Source organism: Drosophila melanogaster, chromosome 3L (assembly GCF_000001215.4).
Source record: "Drosophila melanogaster chromosome 3L".
NCBI classification, from domain to species: domain Eukaryota; kingdom Metazoa; phylum Arthropoda; class Insecta; order Diptera; family Drosophilidae; genus Drosophila; species Drosophila melanogaster.
In genome coordinates this window covers 11,659,973-11,680,526 of record NT_037436.4, presented here as the reverse complement: position 1 = coordinate 11,680,526, position 20,554 = coordinate 11,659,973, and the positions used below count along the sequence as shown (strand labels likewise).

Sequence of the window (20,554 nt, the reverse complement as noted above, 5' to 3'; positions counted from 1 at the left end):
AGTGCTTAGACGCTTTTCCGAAAAGGAAGCAATAGATACCCTACAGCACTACGTCCATGGGAAAAGCTCTTTTCCGCGCGCGAGGGAGAGAGCAGCGGGCAGTGCGCAGGCTCTCGCTCTCTCTCTCGTTCGTTGCGGGGAAAACAGAAAAAGGCTTTTCCACTTTCGCTGTTGGCATCCGCCTGCAGTTTGAATTTTGAGTCGTGCGCGCTAACGCTCGTTTTCCACGCTTTTCCGCTCGACAATTTTCCAACGGCGGCCACAACAATTACAGGCGACAAAAGCGTGCAAATAAAAACTTGTGTTTCTGCTTTCCCAACGTTTTACTGCAGTTTCCTTCGCTGTCTGCGAGACGGCGGACTTTCTTGCGGCTTTCGTTTTTCCGTTCGCGTGTGTGTTTTCTTTCGGTGTTTTTGTGTGTTTTCCGCTGCGAATACGGAACGCAAAAGGAAGAGCCACGATAAAAAACACAAAGGAAAATTGGTAAAACGCGGCGCCGCCACTTTTGCCAAATTGATTTTTATTGTATGAGACGCAGAGTTCAAGCATTATATAAAGAATCAAGCAAGGATAAGGTTGGTTTTCAAAGCCCTCTTGCATGATTTGAATGTGTTAAAAACAATATATAGAAATTATAAGATACCATTACTGGACTTAGTGCATCAGTTTTGTGGGCCGCACGTGAACCGCTGTTGGCCAGTTTCACCCTCTTGCGCGGCTCACCCTCGAAAGATAGAGAGCCGGTCGCTAACCGCCCCCAGGGGGTGGCGCCACCCCTCACCCATCAACGCCCACTCGTCTGTGATGTCATACCATCCACTAACCGCCGCCCATCGGCATAATCGCAATAATGGTCTTAGACATCCTGGCGCGTCCTCGCACCAGCGCTTAATTGAGCTCATTGATTTGCAGATTCTCTTTGTGAACTCCTCTTTGCATAACGCTCGATATCTGGAAAAACTATCAACTATCACGGCATTTGTATGCTATATAGTGCATATAGCCGATGTGTATATAGACGGCCTACTCCACAAATCAGGTCAAAGTTGCAGTGTGACCCAGAAACGAACACTGACGTACGGCACGGATACAAGTTGTGGGCAATCCAGTCGTGGCTGGGATTTGGATTCGGGGATTGGGATTGGGATTGGGATTGAGATGACCTGGGGATTGGGATAAGCCAGTTCGATTTGCATGGCAACGAAGTGGCAAGTGGAGAGGCATTTATCGATGCCCTCGGAATAAATCATTTGCAAGCGAAAGCATTTGGAAAATACGTGGCATACAACAAATTTGACCATACTCCAATATATGCAAACAAATTTAAGAATAGAATAAATTAATTAAAATAGTTAATATTCATTTAATTATTAAATATTCATTTAATTATTTAATATTTTTTCTAGTTCATTTTGCCTGAAAATATTGTAGCTTAATTTCAAAATATAAACTTTTGAAACTTTGGCTAAGTAATATATTAAATAGCTGCAACTTTTCCCTAGAAAGAAGGTAAAATCGAAATAGAAAGCACACAGTTACGAAAGAACATTGTCGTAATTATTTAATGGTTGTCCCATCCCAAATCCCAAGGGTCTGTCCGTTGCTGCGACAATTATTCCAAAGAACTTTAGCCCCACAAACATATGTATACATATACATATATGTACGTGCAACATTTTCGCATTTCCCGTGTTTTGTTCGCTCCATTCTTGTTACACATTTTCACGTTTTCCCAGCTGATGGGAAGGAACAACACTGAACTTGAGCGGGATGCGGTGGCACAATATTGACATTCGCTATTCGGGTGGGTTACTATTTCCTTTCAGTCTCCTCCGTGCTTTGTTTTGTTTTTGAGCGCAGAATGGAGAGAGCACGGGGAAAGCCACGGGTCGAAAATCGATACTGCTGCCCAGGCAGCACGCAGGCTTACGGATACGGACTCTCCACCCGGACCCTGGAACCCCGGATTCGGGCGAAGGCGGTGCGGAGTGCATTATGGCAATGTGGAGCAGGCTCTGGACACAGGAGCAGGGCGGAACACAAAAGGGGGCGTGGCCGGTGGCGGGCGGCTGGTGGAAAATCCAATAAGCACGCGAACTCGAACTCGAACTCAAACCAACTCCAAAAATAGACATGGAGCCAAGCTGCGGAAAATGCGCACGAAGCGGAGGGCACACGAAAATGAAATACACTGGCAGGCAAACGGCACCACCACCAAACACTTGAGCATACTCTAGAAAAAGACCCATATTAACTACTACACAGAGCGAAAAACTGAAGTGTTTAGGAATTTTGTACCAAGATTTGGATATATGTTTGGAAAAAAATATATATAAATAGGGATTTAATATAGGGACAAAATAATAGAGACAAAATAATAGAGACAAAATATATCTGCTTTAATATAAATTTATTTATTTGGTTTATATAAAACAATTATCCCAAAATAAACTTTTTGCCTAAATGCAATAGTTATTTACTTTAAAAATGATTTCTGCTCTCGAAGCACAAATATAAGTTTTATTTTTGCTGCAAGTGCGCCTCGCAGTATGCAACATATTTGCTCGTTGCTCGCCCGAAAACAGCCAAAGTTTCTCCAAAATGTAGTTTCATGTCGCAGAAGGCGGTGGGCGGGGCACTGTGTGGGAAAATGCACTTTCCGGAATATTAATCAAATTACTTAGCTTGTAATTAAACATTTTAGCAGGCAGGGCAAAGATGTGGCTCTGTACCTGTGCGCCAAATTGCTCTTGAAAGCTCGGTTAATTTAAACAATTTGGGGACAACCCAGGCAAGGTAAACTGTTTATTGATTTAGCGACTAGCTAGATACAGTTGGGATTATAAGGGCAATAGTGAATTTTCAGTGAAGAAATCTGCTTGTGAGACTTCAGATACCATAAATGTATAGATAGTCATCAGCAATAAAAGTTTTAATTATGATAAATGACCCCAGAGGCCAGTATCCCTTATCATAATTTAAAGCCAATTATACCATATGCCCTTAAATTGGTGCTGCCTTAAAATCTGTCTTGAATTAGCCAAGTCATAAGCAGAAAAGTGTTGGCTGAAGGCACATATGTATACAGTGATTTGTAAAATTATCAAGCCAATTTTCACCCAACCGGGACACTCGCTTCCACTTCGAGTAACACAATTCCGAATACGCCAGGACCGCCTACTTCCATTTCCCTTCTCTTTTTTGCCGCTCGACGGGTCCTTTTGGCAAAGTCAAGGAGGATTGTGTAACTTGTAGCAGACGGAAGGACCAAGGAAGCCCGCTTGGGTAATGCCAACTTTCGAGCACCAAATTTGTATTTGCATTTGTCGCACAATCAAATCTCAACAATAAAAACCAGACACATTTGAAATGGCAAAGCAAATAATGAATACTCTGAAAAAAATTTAATATTTAAGCATAAGAACAATAGGATAAGTTAATTAAAGCTATCTGCTGACAATTAATTGAGAAACATAAAGAGAAAGCATTTTAAAATCGTTTCTATATAATTACATAAATCCTATTTTCCTATAATGAAATTCAAATGTAATTTGCTCAGCAAGTTGAAGTTCTCATCCAAGTTTAGAGTAAAGCATTCCGCATTTAAACCGACCGGAAATGACAGAGAAAGCTCAGTCAATGTCTCTGCCACGCCCACGTGGGCGGCGAGATGACTGCCTTTTGTTTGGGCGCACGTCGAAACGGAAAGGCAGAAACGATTGCGAAGATTGGGGCAGAGTCCTTAAATGGCAAGGATGACGTCGAAGGATGAAGGATGTTGATGCAGCCAGGCGGACACCGACGATAAGCGCTCCTCGGCGGAGGAGGCTCACCTTGAGGCTTAGGTTCCTCATTCGGAACTGAGCTCTGCCGAATCCGCGCATTTATGGCAATTATATTGGTCCTCTCCACAAAGGGGCAACATGTTCTCTCGATAAGCCAAACTCAAAGAAAAGCTTTTCCGATGGCCTCCCTTAATTGGCCATTTAAGTTTTTATTTATGCGCTCGAGGATGAAAGCAATGGGCTATCGATTTTCGAATCGTTACAAAGATTAATGTGATTTGCATCTTTTCTTGAGTGGGAAATCCATATTACTAGCAGCTTGCTAAATGTAGGGATTTAGTCTAATGATATACCGCAAAAAGTTAATAGTATGCTGACCATAATCCATTACTGAATTCTCCAGGCCCCTTAAAATCAGTGGCTCTGCCCTAAAGTCGCGGGACCAGGTACTTCCGGTCCGTAATCGCGACTCAAAAGGCATTGCACCTGGTGGCGGATTACCTTGGCTTAGTTAGTTTGCAGTTGGAATATTGTTTGCCTTATCGGCGAACTTTCTGCAGCCACAACAAGTCGCAAAAATGGTAGAATCGAGGTCGGAGGTTACGGCCTGCACGCCAACTCAACGAAAGTGGGCCATAAATCTGTCCGGCTGTGGCCTCCATTTTTATTTGGTCATGTCGTGCGGAGCCACGCGAAAGTTTCGCGTATGCCACATGAGGCAAGACTCGAGAAACTATTGACGACGGGTAGTGACAAACCACAGTTGGTAACTTCCCACAAATTATGTAATTGCAATGGTTTTTGCCGGAAATGACTGCCAATGTTTAATGGGGTCTTTAAACTGCTGCTTTTTAATGCTAGACGTAAAAATACCTTTTACTATGTTACAGACTTTAAACCAAACAAAATATTATATAGCAAGCTATAGAGTTATATGTTACTTCAAATAGGAACAATACTATTAATTTCATAAATTACTTACAAGTCCATATATTCTGAGATCTCTTTTCTGAGCCACCTTTGCAACCGGAAACTAGCCAATTAACCCCATGGTGTATCGTGTTGCCTCGTTACAGGTGAAACTCGCTAATTGTCGGGTGGAAAAAGGTTAGCAATACACAGAGCAAACGGGATGTAAAGGATAAGCAAAGCCGACACCATAAGCGATTGAAAAACGAAGCAGAGGAGAGGACGAAGGACTCCACTTTTCCAGAGCGCTTCGTTTCCCAGGAGGCAAGGTGAATCTGTTCCAGCACACGATGTCATCGATCTCGGCGCAGGGCGTGGTCGAGCGAGCATCCGCGGAGTTGTCGAAGCGGATCAATGGCCTGGGCCTGCGCTCGAAGCACCATCATAGCAGCACATCCAGTGGTGCTGGTGGCGCCGGCGATGCTGCATCCCCGGCAGGAGCCACGCCCACTCCGGCAGCGCCCAGCGGCAAGACGTCGGTGATGGAGCGCGTAACGAACGCCCTGTGCGGCGGTGGCAACTCAAATTCTAACTCAGGATCGAATAGCTCCAATAGCAACACCTCTTCAGCGTCTGCCACCGCTGCCACATCGCCCGCCAGCAACGCCAATCCTCCACAGACGCCGGACAAACCGTCGCGTGGCAGTAGCCCCAGTCCCGGCGGTATCACAATGCCAGGTGGCCAGTCGCAGGTCCAGAACTCCACACACCACCTCCTGCAGCAGCAACAACAGCAACAGCAGCATATGCAGCTGCAACAATCGCAGCAGCAGCATCTCCAGCTGCAAGCCTCCACGCTGATCAACTCCAACCACCATGTGATGGTGGGTCCTGCTCCGCCCACTGGCATGCCTCTGGGTGCCCCGCCCACGCCGACAGTGAAGTCCATTGCCAAGCAGATGAACATAACCATACCGGGTGGCGGAGTAAATCCCGGTTCGCCCACCTTCAGCACCATGGGCATGGTGGCCGCCCAGAAGGCGGCGGCCAGTGCTGGAGGTACACCGTTGCAGTTGCGGAAACAACTGCCCAATCCTCACCTGCACCATCCGTATGGCAGTATGGGCATCAACGCAGCATCGCCGCTGATCATGCAACACCAGCTCCACCCGCCGCCTATCCACAGCATCGAGCAGCTGATGCTCGACGATCGCTTTCTGAGCCGCTTCTTCCAGTACTTCTCCCCCTACGAACGGCGCATCCTTGCCCAGGTGTGCATCAAGTGGCGGGACACACTGTACCGCAGTCCGCGCTACTGGAGCGGCCTGTTGCCCACGCTGCAGTGCCGCGAGCTGCGCCAAATGCCAGGCTGCGATCGCGGCAAACTCTACAACTCGCTCATCCGGCGCGGATTCCACGCTCTCGGACTGGTCGGCGCCTCCGACGAAGACGCCCTGGATGTCGTCCACTCCTTCCCCCTCGCATCCAAGCATGTCCACTCGCTCAGTCTGCGCTGCTCCTCGATTAGCGACCGGGGACTGGAGACCCTGCTTGACCACCTGCAGGTGAGCTTGATTCTTTATACTTATGGCTTTAGTTTTTAGCTTTTAGATTTTTTTATGTAATTATATTTCAATAGTTCGCTATATATTTTGTCTCTTTTCGCTTTAATTTACCTGTGACCAATTTAATTTCAATTATTTTTACAATTTTACAAAATGAATGCGTTCATTTGCTTGAAATGTCCAATTAATAAAAGTGCATTGGCAATCTGGCTTTTATTAAAGCATAATACAATTTAAAATTTCCATCCACTATGTGAATTTATGCAAAGAGATTAACTCTAAAGTTGTAATTATATCTCTTTAAAATGGTTATTCATCTCAACCCAGACGGCTCATTAAGATATGTCGCTGATAAAAGTGAGACAGAGCCGACTAAAAATGTTTGGCAAACGGCTTTCGTATCTTTTCGCCCTTGAGATACAAGTGCAAACTACTTATGTGTGTGTAAACAAAATTGCCATCTGCACATAAGCTGGAATAATGGGCTGTCATTTGTTTAAAATGCAAGACAACTTGGCCCATGGGCAGACGGCAATGTCCGGAAATCTGGCCCCAAAGGGCATCCCATTCCAGGGCAACTGCTCCCAGCTCTGCAGCATCTCTCCCTTTTCGGGGCCCAGCTGGTTTTCATTTGGCCCCACATCCGACTTGATTTGGTTTTCTTGTTTTCCTGGGACCCCCGACGGAGATGGGGTCGGAAAATGTCTGAGAAAGAGAGCATTTTTCGCCTGTGGGCGTTTCGAGTTTTGGCCAGCGGCAGCGGCAAGTTGACAGTGGTCAGTCCCGCTTTTGGGCCACATGCACAAGCAAAGTAGAAATAAAATGATACAGATTCGCACACGAATCCGTATCTGTGCGCTGAAATGAAAACTATTTTCATTTTATTTCGGGACTTGTGCCGCGCGCCAGAGAAATGAAACGTGTCAAAGCTGAAAAGTGTGTCATCGGCTGGCGATATTTTGGCGAAATAAACCCTCCACTTTCGTCACTCGACTCGACTCGCCGGCACATAATGAATTGATGCGATCAATTTCAGATGCAAATCACATCAAAGCTCCGTCATAAATTTCATTTAATTTAGCCTTTTATTTAGTTGCGCTAATTTGTGCGAAATGTGCGAGTAGCTCAATCGAATACACTCACTGTGCATTCATAATTTCTACGCGCCGCCAGGTGAATCATTTATGAGTTGCGCTCCGATGGCAGGAGAAAATTCCATATTTTATTAGAATAAAAGCAGGAAGGCGTGAACTGAAATCTTTTGCGGAATTTATTATAAACAATTTACAATTTAAGAACTTTATTTTTGGCTGAACACATTTATGTGAGAACCATTTAAATTAACCAATATGTATATATACCTTGATTGGTATTCCTTTCACAACAATCTCATTCACACTTCTCATTCATAACAAGCTATCATTTTATCCTCGGCCATTCCACTCGCTTTGTCTTTTTTACTACGCTTCCAACGAATTCATCTCTTTCGGTTTGCCGGACTGCCTCAATAATCCCGAGAAACCCAATCGAATTTGGACGAACAAGTGGGCAGCTTAATTGATGGCCAAACTGTTTTGGGGATAGTCCTGGGCAAACTAATCCATTCATTTCATGGACCAATCCCGAGCAATCTGGCAACCTAATCCACCAGGGGCCCAGCATGGGTCACCGGAAATGGACCACACAGACACTGGGATTTGAGACAACACCAATACAAATACATACACACGAGCGGAGCCAGTAAAGTGGATTACGTTGGTGAACTGGCTGTGGCCAAGTCCTTTATGAAGGAGCGTTCTACATGAATTTGCGGTCCTGTCAGCTCAGTCAGTCAGACACCCATTGGGTTGACTGCATCACTTTTCCCCACAATTCAGTCCCTTTGATTTTCAGCTTGTTTGATTGCTAGGGTGATCCCCTCTCTATCATATGCTGATATATTTACTTAGTAGTAATATTCGCAATTTACAATTTTAATTTATCTAACCACAACATATGATTGATTTATATCAGACTGCACAATAATCTTGAATGCTTTAGTTTTAAGGAATTCAACTTTTGTTGTATATGAATAGCTAACACTGCGTATGAGTAATATGGTCTAGCTTCAACATTCACATCTTTCTAAGCTCCTAAGATATCTTTCTCCTAGAAATGAGTACCCTTTAAGTAGAAGAGTTTCAGTGACTTAGGTTTAAGTTGCGACTAATAAGGTCCACCCTGCTGTGCATACGTCATACGTCGGAGTGCTGATGTCAGAATTAATCCACTGCGAGTGCATGTCATGTTTATGAGCCTAGTTACATTGCCAGGGTCTAAAATTTTCACATGTGTGCGTGTGTGTTTATGTGTGTGCGTGTGTGTGGGTGCCCAGGAAGCGCCCACAAATGGTTTGATTGCAAATTGTTGTCGCTGGCAATGTCAACAACAATGACACACTGGGGACAAGTTGGATTTGGCCATGATGCGAAAGGATCACCCGCAATGGGCTCAGGAATTTGACCTTGGGGACTCTGCGGAAAGTGTGTATGGGAAGTGCCCATATGGAATTTGCCCAACCCTTTTGCACACTGACTTTCCAGGAAAACCGCCCCAAAACATGCAACGCGCTAAATTAATGCTAGTTACTGCTGCTGAATGAGCGGCGGAAATGCGGCGACTTTCCTGCATTCCCATACATATTTAATGGCAAATGCACTGCAGTCGCCTCGGGCGAGTGCAAATATAGTGTATATATGCGATTTCCGCATTGCCGCTCCAAAGTTGCCACTCCAGACTTTTCAAAGGGGGGTATTTTACAAGTGAGTCCGGAACGGAGCTCGTTGAACCCAACCCCATTGACCCAGAAACTTAGGCTACGCTCTGGCACCTCTGGCTATTTAAATGCGAATTCCTTTTCACCAGCAGATGCAGTAATAAATTTATTAATTTATTTAAAGTGCATCTCTCGTTTGAGGGATTATATCACCAAGCACCCAGCTATTTATTCAAAACGAAATTGAACATAATCAAGTTTTAACTTGAGAAAAAGTAGCTTAATAAAGCAGGAGATACTTCACTTAATATAATTTAATACATAATTCATTATATTTTATGTAAGCAGTAAAATTTCTAATTTGAAAGTCTGGCAAACGAATATATTTTCCCTCAGTTTGACCACTCGCTCATAAATTGCCATCGTTTTTAGCGAAAAAACCTCAGAAACCGAGGCGAAAACACGGGAAAACTTTTTCCGGCTAAATAGTCACACATCCTGGCATGTGTGTGTGTGTGTGTGTGTGTGTGCTTCCATTAGCATTTCTATGTGGAACTCTCCTTTGCGTGGTTGACTTTTCCTATCGATTTGGATTTTCTCCTGCCCGACGAGAACAACACATTGTACCGAAAAAAGTTTCCCATGGCTACGGCTACGTGTTTTGTGTTGTTCGGTTTGAACAAGCCATGGGGCAAAAGTTCCACAATTGTCCATAAAAACGAAATGCGGAAAATGGTTGGCGGTGAAATCTAAACAACTAGCGAGCATTTACCATCCATAATGAAGTCATGCCAAAAGGCTTGGCTTCCTTGTTTGTCGGGCTTCCTTTTGCTGATTGTTGGCCAAGTTAACCAAGATGTACAGAATCCAATTACTGGCCATGTATTCAACACATCCGTAATTAGACCATTTAATTTGCTAATGAGTTGGATGACTGTCCTTTACTTGTGCCATGTTTCGTTGGTCACTAATTGGAACATCAGATGCGATTAGGATTAGAATACTGAGAGGATAAAAGGATATCTTAATGCATTTGCCACAACATTCCTATACAAAGAAATATTATAAATCAGAAATCTATAACTAAGCCTTTGATCTTGTTTAGTAACCTTTTGCTCTTCTCGCTGCGAAAGTAAATGAATCCATGGCGAATGTCGAATGGATTCAATTTTGATTTATTACTCGAAGTCACGGGGATTCGCATTAAGGATTCGGATTAAATTGGTATCTTGCTGTTTTAGCTGTTTACGTTTTGTTATTTCTCCAGTTTTGCGTCAACAATACAAAAGTAATTGTTGTTCAGCCGCGGCAGTGGGAAAATTTCTCGCTTAATGCGTTTTGTGTGTGGCCATCCTTGGGATTTTCATTCTTCTTTTTTTTATATATATTGTGCTTCCGGCTGCATTTGCTGTTTATCGCCTTTGTTTCCGTGTTTCCGGTTGTTCGAAGGATGGGGTGGGGGTTGGTTCAGGCAAATGGGTTGAATTCGAGGGATCCAATGGCAATGGCGCCTGTATCCCGACACAAAGTCTGCCACTCGAATCGGGTCGCCTCCATCGAGATGTTATGTGTTTTTTCCCCGCTTTTACTTCGTCGACAATGTTTTGCTCTTGAAAAGGTCAAAGTTAATCCTGTTATGGGGACTTAAATTGCTCGTAGAACGCATGGAAAAATAAAAAAAAGACAAATTCAGCTAGGAGAGAAGTTTTCCCGAGTTTGTTGACTCGTAAATTTTGGCATCAAAAGTTGGCAGTGCTGAAATTTAATTTCATTTTTAATGGATACGCGTCGCACCCACCAGGTGGCAGCTGTAATTTGTTTGAATCACTCTGGTCTATTTTTCCAATAGAAAATTCTTTCAATTTTCCCGCATTCCACGCACACAATCCAACACATCGCGAGATTTTCAAAGTGCAATTTTCCTTGTTTTGTCTACGGTTCACCGAATGATTTATGAGGTAAATGCAAAAATGCAATTAGGTTTTCCTAGCTTTGGGACATTCCATTTGCACTTTTGCGTTTAATTAAGCACATTGATTAGTTTAAGCTTCAAAAACCTCGAAATGATTGCTTTTCTATTTTGTTTACAAAGAAGTACATTTTTATTGGCCTCGATTTTCATGGACGTCAAGGAGAATTGAAAGAAACGTTTAATTATGTGGCAATATTAAATGTTCTTTAGCAGATACTTAAAAATCCAAACCACCTGATGCACAAGTTTTCCATATTGATATATGTATATAGGTGTTTTATGTAAAAATATATGTGCCGAGGTATTTTCGTTTTGCTATTTTTCACTCGCCTCCGATTGGCCTTTTTTTTTCCTGCTCGCCAAGTGTCAACGTTTATGAACGCTGTGAAATGTCCAAAATTATTTCAGAATTAAATATGGCAGATCATAAAAACATTTGACGGTTTCATGACAGAAAAGTCACCCTTATAGACGAATATACCGAATTCGAGACCAAGAGAATGAGCAGCGAACTCATGAATTCCTTAAGTAATTTTCTTCAATATTTGCGGTTTCAAGTTCATTGCCAAGAATAACAACACACCTCTTGTTGAAAATATATTTGAAGAATTATTACATTTCTGTTCAAGAATTTTGAAAAACTTTAGTCGAAGCACGTTTTTTGCATTTTTTTCCATGGAAAACATTTGTTTACAAGTGGTTTTTTTGTTTTCGCTTGTGCTACATGTAAATTAATATCGATTCGTGTTGATTAGTCTGACTTAATTTAAACAATTTTATTTATTTAGAGTGGCATTCCTTGATTCCTAACTAATGTTTAGAAGTACTATAAATTTAATACACATACTAGAGTAGATGTCTGATATTTTTAATAACATCCTTTGTGCAAAGTGTCCTTGCTGCAGTTGATAATACTCAATCCTTTTAAATTGCAGAGTTTGTTTGAACTGGAGCTGGCTGGCTGCAACGAGGTGACCGAGGCGGGACTGTGGGCGTGTCTAACGCCCCGAATCGTATCCCTATCCCTGGCGGACTGCATCAACATCGCGGACGAGGCGGTGGGCGCGGTGGCCCAGCTCCTGCCCTCCCTCTACGAGTTCTCGCTGCAGGCAAGTCCAGATTGATGAGGATCTGCCACAGCTCCTAGAGCTGCTGCTCCTACACCCTTTTCCCCTCTTATGCCGCATCTCGTATCGAATTAATTGAATCTCCTTCCGCCCCTCAACAGGCTTACCACGTCACGGATGCGGCTCTCGGCTACTTCTCGCCCAAACAGAGCCACAGCCTCAGCATCCTGCGACTGCAGTCGTGCTGGGAACTAACCAACCATGGCATCGTTAATATCGGTAAGCGACACTCTGCCCCCTGCCAATTAATCAAATTACATGTGGAACGAATGTGGGGAGGGCGGATCCAATTTGTCCCACAAATTGCACAGACAAAAATTTCATTAAAAAAATATAGAGGGATTCATTCGGGAATTTTCTCTGAATTCTCCTAAATGATCTATAGTTCCGAAAATATTTGAATATTATCGCAAAGAAAAGATTTAAAAAGGCTACAACTACTACTACAAATAATGGAAATTATGCTTAAATATATATAAAATATCTTGCACCGTATAACGAGTATAATGAATTTTCAATCGGAAATTAAAAGGCTTTCGTTACACAACAAATTCAACTTGGTTGAGCGCCTCCATCGGTAGCAATGTTTAATCCAGAAATGAGGATGACCGAGTGGCGGCGAGTAATGTTGCTCCTCCCAGCCGTGCTGATAGTGGTCCGAAAAAGCTGTTCAGGATTTCCTCCGGGAGTGTGCCAAACGGAGCACGAGTTGTAAGAGAAATGCGAACATCATATTGCAAATGAAATGCCCGAGCTGGGGGCTAGAGAGTCCTCCTAGTCCGCACGGGATTGTCGTGCTTCCGAAAAAAAATAGGTTGTCCATGGGCCCTCGTCATCTTGTCTAAACATTGCACTCAACTAATTGAAACTTTTTGTGGGACACTTTTTGTGCGATTCTGTTTCCTGGCCAACACAGTAAGCAGCTATTTTTACATCCTTTTGACGTAACGTCACCAAAAACCCTTGTCACTCGCAAATTGGCAGGGTCCAGCCCACAAGAGGTCCACGTTTTGGTCATAGGAAGTAGAAAGTAAACACAAAATGTGAAAAGTTTTATAACGAAATGATTTTTGCGGAGGCTTAGTACAAAATTTAAATAAAAATTGTCCTAAACCAGCGGGAAAGCCAAGAAAAGTAAGGAAGATTATATTTTACATATATGCTTTTGGTTTTTCATTATTAAAGCGTGAAATCCACACCAACTTTCACCTTTTGTCAATTGTGATTACAGATAGAATTACCATATTAAATATCACTTTAGAAAGGTCGCTCTAAAGTTCAAATATTAAATTATGCTAGGCTGTTGCTAGTCTTCTTTATTACAGCCCATATTTGTGGGTGTGATATGCTGTAAAGTAAGAATTTCCCAAAGCCCAAAGGAACTTACGCCGTTTTCTTGGAACACATCCTCCGGATAAACTTGGCCGTAAACTACTTTAATTGACATGCAGCTGAGCAATTTTAAGGCGTGCTCAGGGGCTTTTTGAGGCGCCAGAACGTAAACTCATTTAATATGCGATCGACAGGGCTGGCAAACATATATATAAACCCCCCCGCCCCCGCCACCGCTACACTTGAGCAGGGTTAAGGGTCGCTGGTTTGGCTGGCTGCGCTGGCTGTTTTGCCTATGCACACCGCTTTGACCTTTGACGACGCCCACCTGAGTCCCGAGTTCCAGGAGCTGGCTCTTCAGCTCGCTCAAGGGAGCTGGCTTTTTGTGGAAGCGGCGGGGGAAGGGGAAAAACTTTGCAATCAATTTCATGGCACGTCATTTTCTTTGCCAACCATCCATGCCCTGCCTCTTCCGCAATCAACAAAGGCGATGGCAGCCTTTTTCCCCCCATCTCGTCATGCATTGCGCCACAAATTAAGCTGCCGGTTGATGCAGGCGCCCCAGGTAGATGGTATCCCTCGATTTCCCTGGGTTATCCAAGGGTTTTCCTGCTCTTACTGCTTCAGCAGTTAACCAGCCAGATTTCTGGCTGCAGAGCTGCGCATCGAAATCGAATTATTGCAGTTCACTGATCATCGAGATGCGGCGGCAGTCCCAGGTTTCGCCTGGAGGATATGGTGGGATAATGCCACTGACAGTGATTTGCGCAGATACACCTAGAAAGAAACTGCAGCAGAATCTATTTAGAATGTTGTATATAAACATTGATAAGAGAAAAGTATAAGATAATTTAAAACATAAATGCAAGCTGAAATATAACTAATTTTCTTTTTTACATTAAACTAAAAGAAATTTAAGGATATACAAAAAGGAAAAATATAATACATTTTGCTGTGTGCAATTTACGCCTTTAGTCCGCTGTGTAAGCTCTTTTAATATGGAGAATAATTTACCATCATAAACATAAGCTTCTTGCTTAAAGAGTTTAAATATAAACAACCTAACTACGCGTTTAACAGCTTAGGGAAATAGCAATATTTATAAAATATTAAAACACATGCAAAACAACCGCTGTGTTGAGCATATTTTGTGTGTATGCAAACATTTTGATGGATGAAGGAGCATCAAAGGCCCAAAAAGCCAGTAACAAAAGTAGGCAAAGCATATTACACATCCGCCCCGTAAACCAAGGATTGCCTTCGTTGCGTCTGTCTGACTGTCTGTCCGTCTGTGCTTCTGTTTGTGTTTGCTTAGGGCGTTGGGGGGGGGGAGGGGGGCGTGGCTTAGGAATCCTGAGGACAAAAGCAAATAGGCGCCATATTTAATGGCGGCATTTTGTATAAATTGCAGCCCAATCATAAACTGTTTGCCCAGCAAGCATAAATAAAAATCAGAAAAACGAAAAAGAACAAAATACCGAATATTTATTTTACGATTTCATTCAAGTGACCGCATTCCGGAAATGCATGTTTAATTAATAGCCATTCAGTGGCCTCGAAAACCCTTAACACTCAATTCGCGAGGGACGTTTTAATCACTTATTTATATCGTCATTAATCGTTGAACATAATTAATTCCGTTTGCATTTCAATTTTATTTTAAAGCAGAAGTAACTTTCAATATTTTCTTCCATTGGATAAAACTTCTATATTTGATTATATATATATCTTCTTACATTTAAGCCCTTCTCCCTAAAGTTGCATTAAAATTCTTGAATATTTTTATAGTGCAGCAGTGTAAGCCAGCTTTATTGCCTGACTGACGCAATGTGGTAGCCAAAGTTTGCTTAAGTTTAGAACTCGCATTTAAAGCGCAACCTTCTGCAGTTGTAAACCGTTGTCAGAAGTTGGCTAAGCCCGTTCGCAGTTAACAGTTTTCAGTTTTCAGTTTTGCAGTTTTCAGCTGCCTGATGCTGAACTCTGGCCCCGGCGGTGGCAAAACTTTTAATAACAACTCCCAACTCACAAGTCCTCCGCTTTACCCAGACCGACGGCCATGAAAACTGCTGCGACAGGGGCAAACGGGAGTAAGTGCCGGTGGGTGCTTATCACAACATCGAGAAGCCATTTAGCTAATTGCATTTGGCATCTAATTGAATTGGGCCAGGCTCCAGGTTCTGGCTCGGAGTGATAGTGATGGCTCCGCTCACAGCAGACAACGAAGGTCTCCTGACTCGGTTGGCACTCGGCCAATGTCATTTCTCTGGCCCATGACAGCACTGGAGCGAAATTGTGTATTTTGTTTATTTAAATGTCAGAATTTAATATGAAATACAAAAAGGTTGTCAGCATTATATAATACTTCAAATTGTAATGGCCGGAAAAAGTAACTTAAGCTTGGAAAAAGATAAAACTCATTTGGTGGTAAATAGCTAAAATATATATATATATTTATGTATGAAAAAGATATATTTATCATATATTTTTTAATATACTTTAGCAAATAAATAGGTGCTGTCCAAGTTTGACCAGCTGTCGAATTTATCTGCTATTTTTCTTCGTGCGAGGTTCGGTTTTTTTGGCTAGGACATGTGGCTTTAGTTGCTACTTCGGGATTTGAATGCGAGGTGACACATCATTTGGCACGCAATCCGTTCCGCAGGCGGAACCGGAAGAGCGACTGGCTGGCAGACTGACTGACTGAATGACTGGCTGACACATTGACAGGACGCCCTTGTTGGCTGCGTTGTTAATTGGCGACGAGGTCGTTCAACCGGGCGTATGCGTGATTTATGAGTTCGCACGTGAGCAAGCGAACATTGCGAATAGCGAATTGCGAGTGGCGAAATGTTAGCGAAACAATGAACAAGTTAATCTCCCATTAATTAACAGTGTCAACAGAAATGCCGCCTTTCATTTAGCAGATCCCGCGAAGAAATAATGAATTGAGGCAACTACAAAACTCGTGTCGGGCGACAAATCAAATTCATGTACCTGAGTCTCGAAGCTTTTCGCTCAATGTGAATAGCAGGCACAGCTGGTGAATAAAACAGGGGTGTGTCCATTAGGAGGCAAATGTTCAATGTGAATATTTAACGAATATCGTTTATTCAGTGATGGTCTAAAATGTAATGTATGCAAATGAAATATTTACCACAAATCGTTGCGAGCATACAACACAGTTTATTTAAATTATAAAACATAAATATAGCAATCCCAACCTTAAATTTGATATTTTCTAAAATTGGTTTATGCTTAAACTTTCGGTAAAATTCCCTTATTTTTGAACTTTGACATGTATATATTTCTGCCCCCCACTCAAGACGCCTTTGAAGCCGAAGCCATTTGATTGCCAAGTGCCTGAATGTTGGGATCTTGGCTGAAATGCTGGGTGCACTGCTAATGAAATGGTTGCGGTTCGTTTTCCGCCTGAACAATTGCAGTTGTCGACGCGAAAGCGACATGTCCATCAATTTAACCGCAAACTGCAGCAAGCCAGAAGCAGCTAGCGTATGCACTCCCTGATTCCTTTTGACCATCCCCAAATTTAGAGTGAATTGCCACTCAATCTGTTTGTCTACCACTTTGTAAGTGCTCACGATGCAGCAACAGTGGGATGCAGATCATCAATCTGTATCAATATATAAAAGGGGTGCTTGGTCGAAATATGTTTATTTATTGAAGTGAAAGTTAAACCAAATATATTTGGGTTTGATATTTTTTGAAATAATATAAGAATGAATAGTTCATACGTCCCACTATTCATAATTGGCCCACCAATTATAATTAGTGAGAATCTTTTGCCAATTTTCAACATATCTTAAACATTCTATAATAGTTCTAGATGTTAAAAAGTTAAGTAAAATGTGGCTAGTTCATAACAAGACCACCCCAATGGCAAAATCTTGAACTTGTTAGCTGGGGGAATTTCTTTATTTACCTCTGCCGTATTTTCTTACCCTCGTTACCTTTGGCAATGACAAAATTCCTGCTCGCCGAGGCATCGTATTCATCTTATTCAGCCATCAGCATCCGCCAGCTGTCCGCCCGAGACCCTAAAATTGATAAAGCCCATCCCCTTTTTTTGAAGGGTGGGGTGGAGGGGGCGTCGGTGCTGTAGGAATTCCGTTTTCCCCGGTTTGCTTTTCCTCATCTAATCCTAGTCGCGGTTGGGACCCAGAGCCACCCATGCTGATGGGCGTCCGTCGGGTGTCGTGTTTATTTAATTACATTTGCATTTTCAAGGCACTCGATGTTTTGCTTGCTCCTGAGTTGCTCTGCTCGCTCGATCTCTTTCCCTCGCGTTAAACAATTTTTAATTAACTTTATTTTTGTGAAAGCTCTTTGGGGGGCAATGCCGTCCTTTTCCCGGCACGCATTTTTCCCCCGTGCACTGGGTATTTGGCCAAATTGTCGATCAATTGTCAGCTGGCAGTGACCATGAACTTAACGTAATTCGCACAAACTAGCGCGATTTAAGGAACATATAAAGTGCAGTGGCTGCAACATGGAAAGTGAAACGCCGGCAATTTAATTTAATTAAATGCAGCTTTCTAACTTTTTGAAATTTACGAGAACGCTAACTTGCCCGGAAATCTTTCTGCAACTTAGTTGAAAACTTGGCCTAAACATCCAAACAAGAAATTTAAAAAAATCTGTACACAATCTAATTACAGCAAAGAATGTATTTAAATAGCTAAAGCCCTAGCAGTAAGCAGCTTAGATTTCCTATTCAATAGAAGCTGGCTGGGAAAATAAATAACTAATAAAACTGCCAAGAGCAGGCCCAAAAACCAAATGAAATATAAATATAAAATGCACATGCATTGCTTTCAAACGCACAATATGTGGTATAGACTGAGATGGAGGGCAAGGACACTTTTGTTTTTGCACTCCGCTCCCGAAAGATTTCCCCGGAATTTCCATGCCACACACACACACTGAGTATATAGTGTATCCGCACATAACATCAACTTGAATGCAAACATGCAAGTTCAAAGTTGAGGGCCAGCGCACAAGGAACATAATTGTTGGCTTATGTAATGCGATTTGAGAGGCTGCCACATGCAGCAAGTTTGACGGCATAAAAAGGGTTGTGGAAAGACCTTTGAAAGGCCTTTGTGTGCGTGGGCTCTGAGTGGAATTCAATTTTAATTGCATTTGATGTCAGCTGAGTCTGCCACACGCACTCGCAACTACGGCGGAAATACTTGCACGCAATGACGCAAGCCGGAAAATCAAGCGAGAGTATGAGTGAAAATTACTTACCGTCAATGCATTAAAGCCCACAGCCACACACATACACACACTTTACTCCCCTGTGGTGGCCATCTCATCAGGCTGCTGATTTTCATGTTGATGATGTTGTCATATTTCGCCGACAACTTTGCTTCCAAGTCTCTATTTATACCGGCCATTATATAGATAGCAGTCAGCGCAGGGCGGGATTACCCCACCCCATCCTGCAGAGAAAGTGGCATCTGGGAGGCGACTTTGTGTCACTTTCACCCGACTATGAGGAAAGTGTCGGGCGAAATTAGACAAAAGTCAAACTGGGACAGGACATGCTACTTGCTAATTTTGGCCAGACTTTCTACATTTGCTATATGGATAGAAATGCGTTGACTACAAACTTATAACATTTTCTGACCCAATTGCAAGCTAGCAATTGAAAGGATTTATAACAGAAAAACTTTTCATTTAAATATTTAACTCAAATAATAATAAATTCATCTACATTTATGGAATAAATGGTTTTCAATTTGGTTTATGTGAGTTTAAAAAGAGTGAATTTGGCAAAATAATGGCAGTTTCAAGTTGTTGTTAATTAAAATCAAACTCAAATTAGCTATCAAATAATAAATTGGACAAAACTGCTGCACCGATTCCCAGCAATTAGTAGGCAATCCTTAAGTCAAACTGGAGCAATTTAACTTCAACGGGGCAGGAGTAATTGACGTCATTAAAGTTTTCAGTGGAAATGCTCAAGAAGCAGGGCGGAAAAGTAGGCGAATAGACAACGGGGCACGAAACTGGGTTAACAATTTTCTGTTTTTTTTTTCGCTTTTCCAAATGCCGAGAAAAGATGTGAGGCAAGTCACAAGGGAGGACGCTAGAAGCTCTACGGCTCACTGCCAATCAAATTCACACACACACACACACACGGTGGTCTGCGCCACATGTTGTGCGTGGAAAATGCTGGAAAATGTGGGAAAAGCGGGAAAAACTACTCTCGCTGACAGAGCATTGGGGTTTGTGGAAGGATCCAGCACACGGGGACCATTAGCCGGCAATCCAGCTGAGCGATTTTAATGCATTTTTAATAGAGTCACTTCAATGGAGATGTTCCAAACAAGTCTCTGTAGGTCAATTGAGTTTAGAATAATTATTATTTTAATAGTGAAATAGTAGTAGAAAAATTATACAAATGATTTAAAACTTCGAGTTTTCAGCCAAAAAAAATCACTGTTTTTTTTTGGGTTGCTTAAAGCACTTTTACGAGCATAAACAAATCAACAAAGACAAATTCCTTTTTAAGTTTATCTTTACATTTATATGTGAAGTTTTTTTTTCGAAGCCAGTAATCCATTCTTAAAGTTTTTTTTACTTTCCCAAGCATAGTTATATCAATTAGCGGTTTGACAAAGCAAACCTTGTCGAAAGTAAGAGATACAAAATTATTTCTGATTGAAATCGTTCGACAGTGACAGTGAGGCAGTGAGTTTTGTCAGTCTGCCAAAAGAATTGCAATGATAGCTAAATCTTGTCTTCGCTGATTTCGCTGTGGCACGCTTTCAATTTTCTTTCTTTAGCTTTCTGGCAAATTTGTTTTGTATCGTTTGCATAAATTAGTGCAAGATTTATGGTTATATCAAGATAGCAAAAATAAAAACAGAATGTAATACATCAGTTTATCAACAACATTAGATGGATATATATGTAGAAATATGCCTAGGACTAGTAAGCTAAGAGCTTCAGTTATAGCTATTTAGTTAAAAGAGCTTAAAGAGCTTTAAGATTAAGGAATATATATATTATTAGTGTATTAAACAACTAAATTTGGTATCTGCTCAGTGCTTTCCTAATCAAACAGTCTTCTCTTCAGTTTA

General features: G+C 42.1%; 1 protein-coding gene, 4 long non-coding RNA genes and 1 other non-coding gene across 6 annotated transcripts in view; 2 read left to right on the top strand and 4 right to left on the bottom strand.

Annotated features, from left to right (window-relative positions):
- The first annotated feature begins 182 nt into the window (after positions 1 to 182).
- Positions 183 to 20,554, top strand: part of CG32085 (uncharacterized protein) — a 29,828-nt gene continuing 9,456 nt past the window's right edge. Inside the window, exons 1-4 of the mRNA NM_168470.2 lie at positions 183 to 575; positions 4,862 to 6,259; positions 11,922 to 12,095; positions 12,215 to 12,332. Of these exons, the coding sequence (NP_729732.1) occupies positions 5,045 to 6,259; positions 11,922 to 12,095; positions 12,215 to 12,332 (1,507 nt within the window). The 5' untranslated portion in view covers positions 183 to 575; positions 4,862 to 5,044. The remainder of the gene's footprint in view (positions 576 to 4,861; positions 6,260 to 11,921; positions 12,096 to 12,214; positions 12,333 to 20,554) is intronic.
- On the bottom strand, positions 7,553 to 7,914 carry lncRNA:CR45884 (long non-coding RNA:CR45884). The gene has a single exon (NR_133224.1). It is a non-coding gene; the product is annotated as a long non-coding RNA:CR45884 (long non-coding RNA).
- On the bottom strand, positions 11,650 to 12,316 carry asRNA:CR45882 (antisense RNA:CR45882). The gene has a single exon (NR_133223.1).
- On the bottom strand, positions 12,629 to 13,249 carry lncRNA:CR45880 (long non-coding RNA:CR45880). The gene has a single exon (NR_133221.1). It is a non-coding gene; the product is annotated as a long non-coding RNA:CR45880 (long non-coding RNA).
- lncRNA:CR45883 (long non-coding RNA:CR45883) lies at positions 12,702 to 13,243 on the top strand. The gene has a single exon (NR_133222.1). It is a non-coding gene; the product is annotated as a long non-coding RNA:CR45883 (long non-coding RNA).
- Positions 13,448 to 14,208, bottom strand: lncRNA:CR45881 (long non-coding RNA:CR45881). Its single transcript, NR_133220.1, has one exon. It is a non-coding gene; the product is annotated as a long non-coding RNA:CR45881 (long non-coding RNA).